The 6,721-nt window shown below is 33.2% G+C and overlaps 1 protein-coding gene and 1 pseudogene across 1 annotated transcript; one reads left to right on the forward strand and one right to left on the reverse strand.

The window, feature by feature from the left end:
* Window positions 1-220: 220 nt before the first annotated feature.
* LOC113192566 (survival motor neuron protein pseudogene) lies at window positions 221-498 on the forward strand (annotated as a pseudogene).
* A 2,150-nt stretch (window positions 499-2,648) lies between these two features.
* LOC113192542 (olfactory receptor 8G1-like) lies at window positions 2,649-6,163 on the reverse strand. Its single transcript, XM_026402712.1, has 2 exons — window positions 6,146-6,163; window positions 2,649-3,584 (listed from the first exon to the last, which is right to left on the reverse strand). The coding sequence occupies exons 1-2, from the start codon at window positions 6,161-6,163 to the stop codon at window positions 2,649-2,651; spliced, it is 954 nt and encodes a 317-aa protein (XP_026258497.1).
* Window positions 6,164-6,721: the final 558 nt, after the last annotated feature.

The raw sequence follows: 6,721 nt of genomic DNA on the forward strand, positions 1-6,721 counted from the left end.
TACACTGGATATGGAAATAGAGAAAACTCTGTCTGATCTGCTTTCCCCAACCTCTGAAGTAGCTAATAATATAGAATAGAAAGCTCAGGAGAATGAAAATGAAAGTCAAGTTTCTGAAGATGAAAGTGAAAACTCCTCTAGGTCTCCTGGTGGAAATAAATCAAATAACATCAAGTCAAAAGCAATTCCATGGAACTATTTCCTTCTTCCACTACTACCAATGCCAGGGTCAGGATTGGGACCAGGAGAGCCAGGCCTAAAATTCAGTAGCCCACCCCCACCTTCACCACCACTTCATGTTGGTTACCTACATTTCCTTCAGGCCTATCAATAATTCTCCACCCACCCCCACCTCCGATATGTCCAGATGTCTCTTGATGATTCTGGTGCTTTGGGAACTATATTACTCTCTTGGTAAATGAGTGGCTATCATATTAGCTATTACATGGGGTCTCAGACAAAGTCAAAAAAGAAGCAAGGTGCTCACATTTCAATTAAAGAGTAAGTCTGCCATCATTATAAAATTGAATTTTACTTTTGAATAAATTTTATGATTTGTGGGAAACTGATGTTTTTGAATATTTTAAAAAATTGAAATGTAAAAAGTTGAAAAGTTAAAGGTATTTTGATGCCCAAACTATCCGATAAAAATTTGATCTACATCCCCACTAAAATTATATTGGTGTCAGAATGTCATCTTACCAAACACGCGCTGGTGGGTCACACAGACAAAATGTACTTTTACAAAAACAAAAACAAGAAAAAAATCTCAAGATTTGGTGACAGTTAGTATTACTTACTAGCAGTGGTCAGAAAACCAGGCAGCTTTTAAATTTGTGATGCAATATAAAGTGTACTGCATTATATATGAAGTGTCTTTGTCAAGAATGTTTAACTGAAATCTAATCAAGTCTTTCAGTTTGATTTCCCATTTGCAGGGAGTATGGAAGATGGAGCAACAAGTTCCATCACATTACTAAAGAAGCTGTCAAACAGTTTAGAATATAAAATATTATGAAAGATAACTGGCTTTGTTTCTTCAAACTATCAGGGTCAAGAAAGAAAAAAGGTGTTGAGTTGGGTAACTATTCTTGATTAAAAGTTACTTAAGAGACATAACAGATTAACATAATGTGAGATCTTTTATAGTATTTGGGATTAAAATCTTGTGCAAGCTAAGCACCAGCACTACCTCTGAGCTGTCTTCAGTCCCCAGTGTAAAAGGCTTGAATACACTCTGGTTTGAAAACCCTTTATAAAAACCTTGAATTGAGGGCAATGAAGAAATTTTGAATATGGATTGTATTTTAAATATTAGATAATTCTGGATTTTGTGAATTGAGATAAAACTTGTTTATAGAACAATGTCTTTTAATTAGTTTATGAAGCATTCAGGAACAGAATGTTATAGTGGCTCTAAAATATTTGTAAATGGTTTCTCCAAGTGTGTTTGTATATGAAGCATATACAACAAATTGTTTATCTAACTGGTGTGTATATGGATATTCACTGTACTATACTCTCATTTTTGTATGTTTAAAAGTATAAAATAAACATATTTAATTTGTAAAAATTAGCAAAACTTTTTTTAAAAAGAAAAAATATGCATTGCTTTAGGGACTCCATCCTTGTTGACAAGATTAAATGAATGAAGAAATCAATTAATTGACCAGTGGTCACACCTGTACTAAAATCCTGCCACAGAAGAAACTCAAGACTAAGACTTATAAAGTGTATGATAGGTTAGAATGTCATCATTATCTCATAGATATTTGAAGAATTTTCCAAAATGAAACATAATGATTCTGAACACAAAATATCTATTAGATAATATTTAGTTTTATTTTAAACAAAAGCCATATGTAATTTCTTAAAGAGATTAATGATATATTAATGGATGTAGATAGTATAGGATATATATGGTTTTCCTAGAAATATTTCAAAACAGAATAAAGGATAAAATTATCAAGGAACTAATGGGTGGTAGTGGCTGTTCTACATCCTGGAGATATCACAGTATGAACAGAGGAAATTACATGGAGATCTCAGTCTGATCAGTTTAAAATATAAGCAGGCAAGAACAAATTAGAATAAAAGGGGGGAAAGTGTGTATATTGGATTGGGCACAAGTTGAACATATATATCCATTTGTAGCTTAGATTTTAAAGTACTATTCAAATTTCTGAAGTAATACAGAATAAACAAGATAAATAAGGTATATGAAAGAAAAGGACAGGAAAGAGATTTTTTCAGGCTGCAATGTCTTCATAACAAGGAATTATAGCCATGATATTTTTAAGTTTTATTCAGTTTCATATATATTGAAGAAAGAAAGTCGATAATCACATTTGGAAGATGGGCATTTCATAAACTGAGTTTTGGTCAATTATATAAAAGATATAGAAGATGATGGGGTTGGTACTAATGGGTATATGGATAAACACCACCCTTAGCATTTCTTTGCCTCTGTGATACACATGAGATAAAACTGTACCTAGAAAATGGCACTCAAAGGACTATGAAAAGATGAAGTAACATAAAAATCCTAGAAATATTTAAGGATATTCACAAATGGACTAAACATTACTTCACACCATGTGCTCATCAATGAATTAGATCTGATAAATAATCCCACACATTACTTCTATTCACAGGAAAGTTTCTCGGTGTAGCATTTTCTTCAGGGCAACACTAACATCTTTATTCCTCAGGCTATAGATCAGAGGATTCAGCATGGGCACAATAATGGTATAAAACACAGAGGACACTTTTCCTTGGTCCATGGAGCTGACTGTTGATGGCTGTAGGTACATGAATGCAGCAGATCCAAAGAAGAGAGCAACAGCTGAGATGTGGGAGCTGCATGTGCTGAAGGCTTTGGCTCTGCCCTCAGTGGAGCGAATGCGCAGGATGCTGGCTATGATGAAGATGTAGGAGCTAAGGATGGTCAGGGTGGGGACAAAGATGTTAAATGTGCCAAAAAACAGAATCAGCACTTCATTGACATAGGTACTCGAGCAAGAGAGCTTTAGCAGGGGAAGAAGATCACAGAAATAATGGTTGATCACATCAAATTTGCAGAATTGGACTCTAATCATGCAGCCTGTATGAGCTGATGCACAAACCACACCCATAATAAACACTCCTAAAATCAGGGAAAGGCAAGTCTGAGAGGACATGATGACATGGTAAAGCAGTGGGCTACAGATGGCCACATATCGGTCATAGGCCATTGCAGCCAACATGTGACACTCTGATATGGCAAAAATGAGAAAGAAGTAGAGTTGAGTCATGCATCCAGGGTAGGAAATGGTATTCTTATCGGACACAAAGTTCACCAGCATTTTGGGGGTGATCACAGTGGAATGACACAAGTCAATCAAGGATAGACTGCTGACAAAGTAGTACATGGGGGTGTGCAGGTGAGAACTGAGCCAAATCAGTGTGATCATGCCCAGGTTCCCCACCACTGTGAACACATAGATCCCTAGGAAGAGGAGGAAGAGGGGCAGCTGGAGCTCTGGCTGCTGTGAGAGTCCAGCCAGGATGAACTCAGTCACTGTGGAATGATTTTTTGTCGTCATGTCCTCTGTTCAGCTTCTGAAGGGAAAGAAAAGAAAAAAAACAAAACAACAACAAAGAAACATGGTTGGTGGAGGGATTTCACTTTTCTTTTTATTTACATAGGTGCTCCATACCTATGATTTCCAGTTTAGATGTCCCCTTAGTGTTTATATGATTGGTTGACCTGGGTCAGTTAAGTAAAACTTGTTTCAATTTAATATTTATTAAGCTTTATTTTCAAATACTATAAATGTATTTTTTTAAATTCATTATTATCCTTGAAACCATAATTTCTTCAGCTCTAGCATCTTCAATAACTATATTAACCCTTACTTGATTCTTTGAAACTACAAATGAATTTTATATAAAAGTGTTTAGCCAACTTAAATGTTTTCAGAAAATTTATTTAGAGAAGTTAATATAAGAGTAAAACTAGCTGAGTGAAAGGTTGAAGACAGCAAGCCCTGCCTAAGTTTATCAATCTTTAATAACATCAAAATGACTCCTGACACAGGTAAACAGAGAAGTTATTATTGTCAGATTTTTCAATTTTTTTGTGAAATTATCTGATACTATTACTAAAATTAAGCAATATCTACACAACTATTATGCAAATCAGCAGATATGCTAGAGCAGCTCACAATTAGCTGGTTTGTAGTCTCAGTACCAGTACTTGAGAGAAATAGACTTGGTACTTCTTAATGTCAATGTTCCTGTGTTCATATTATGACTCCATCATATATTAATTTATACCCTTGGACAAGTAAAATACCTTTATTTGTGTCTTAACTTTGTAAGGATATAAAAGAAATAAAAATGTTACCTACCTCATAATAAAATTGGCTGAAACATCAATTAGTTAATGAACAATATTATTATGCTCATATTAACTATTAACAATGTATCAATTAGAAAACAAGCTCTAGTTATGCATTCAAATTACAACAATGCACATCTTGATATCCCAAATTTCTTTAATCTTTTGTGAATTAACATGGAGTTCAAAGCAGGATTATGCTTTGGGAAAACATGAAAATATAAATGTTGTCTTCTATTGTGTTAAATTATGAACAGACAATGATTGCACACACCAGAGTAAAATTCCGAATAGTATCCAAATGAATTATAAAAAAGAAGGTAAAATGAAAAATAATCTAAAAATTTATATCATACTTTTACAATGAAATAAATGTGACAAAGTCATAAATTTAAAAAAGGTGTAACCTATAAACATTTGAAAGTAACTATTAAAAAGAAGCTTTGACACCTTGCAGTAGTTATTATACTCTTAGAAAGGATGTAAACACAAGCACATAAATAAAAAACAAAAGGAAAGCAAATAAAAATCTTTCCATAAAAAGAATTAATTTGTACTTCATCAAAAATAAAAACTATGTTTCAAAAGATACCTTTAAGAAAATGCAAAGGCAAATAGAAGGCAATAAATATATATAAGAAAGAGCTTTATCCAAAATATAAAAATTATCATAATGTGAAAACAACAAAATTTTAAAAATAAAATATCCAAACAGATACTTTACAAAGTGACATGTGAGTTAGCATGTGAAGACTCAGCATATGCAAATATGCTCAAGGTCATTAGTCATGTGGGAGACGAGCCTGAGATGCCTCTTCATATGTCTATAGGAACAGGTGAAAAACAAAACAAAATCAATTAAAGCTGGGTGCAGAGGTGCTCCCCTATAATCCCAGGGCTTAGGAGACTAAGATAGGATTGCTGAGTTCAAAGTCAGTCTCAGCAATGGCAAGGTGCTAAGCAATTCATTGAGACTCCGTCTCTAAATAAAATATAAAATAGGGCTGGGTATGTGGCTCAGTGGTTGAGTGCCCCTGAGTTCAGTCCATAGTACCCCCCTGCCCCACAAAATCAAATCAAGTCAAATCAAAACAAATCTCTGTCAATACCAAGTATTGGAGAGGAATAACTAGTCTTATTTTACAAAACTTCCGGGGAATGTAAAAAATTTCAAGTAACATGGAAAAGAGTTTTGTAAATTTTTATGAATTTAAACAGATACTGTGAAATTCAATATGACTTCCTCTGAGTTTTACCCATGATAAATCAGACTTATATAAGAATGTGCATGACAGCTTTATTTCGAATAACACCAAATTGGAGAAAACCCAAATGTTCATCAATATGTGAATAGATGAGTGAGTTGAGGTACTTATAGAATGTAATTAGAATGAAATTATACTCATTTTTTAAATGGGGAAAAATATACACACACACACACATCACACACTGACAGAAATATTAAAAAACATTTTGAAATATATCACACAAAATTTACTTTAAATATTGGGATGTTTGCACCAGTGTAATAACCTAGAAATGTGGTTTTCTTTATGTAAAAAGTTTTGATAATGGTTTCAATTTATTTCATAGGTCTCACTTATCAGATTTTTATCTTACAGTTTTCCTAAGTTTAAATTTCAACACATTTGCGCATTTTCCAAGTAATCAAATGCATTGCATTAGTTTTTTTTTAAATATTTACTTAATAAATAATTTTTAAATACTATACTATAATTTTTTATAAGTGTAAATTATGGAGGTTTTCCTGTTTGTGTTCATTACTCAGCACTCATTCTAGAAGTTTTCTAATTTTGTTTATAGTCAGTTTAGGTAAACTCACTCTTAATTAGGCTGATTTTATAAGTAGTATATTTATTTTCCATTAAAAATTTTCCAATGACTTGATTTTATTCTTTACACTTTTCTTTGGTGAGTTCCTGTTCTTTTATAAACTTTATAAAGTAGAAACTTGAATCAATACTTCATTTTTTTTGGTAGGGAGGGTACCAGGGATTGAACTCAAGGGCACTCAACCACTGAGCCACATCCCCAGCCCTATTTTGTATTTTATTTAGAGACAGGGTCTCATTGAGTTGCTTAGGGCCTCGCTAAGTAGCTGAGGCTGGCTTTGAACTTCCGATCCTCCTAACTCAGCCTCCTGAGCTGCTGGGATTATAAGCATGCACCACCATACCTGATCAATACTTCATTTTTATTCTATTTTAATGTGTGAATATGCTCTAGAAATTTACCTCTAATTTAGTTGATTCTCACAAGTTTTGATATATCAAGTTTATAATAATATTCAGGTTAAAATACTTTGCAATTTGTTCCATT

The sequence above is a fragment of the Urocitellus parryii genome, chromosome 4, assembly GCF_045843805.1.
Source record: "Urocitellus parryii isolate mUroPar1 chromosome 4, mUroPar1.hap1, whole genome shotgun sequence".
Taxonomy (NCBI): domain Eukaryota; kingdom Metazoa; phylum Chordata; class Mammalia; order Rodentia; family Sciuridae; genus Urocitellus; species Urocitellus parryii.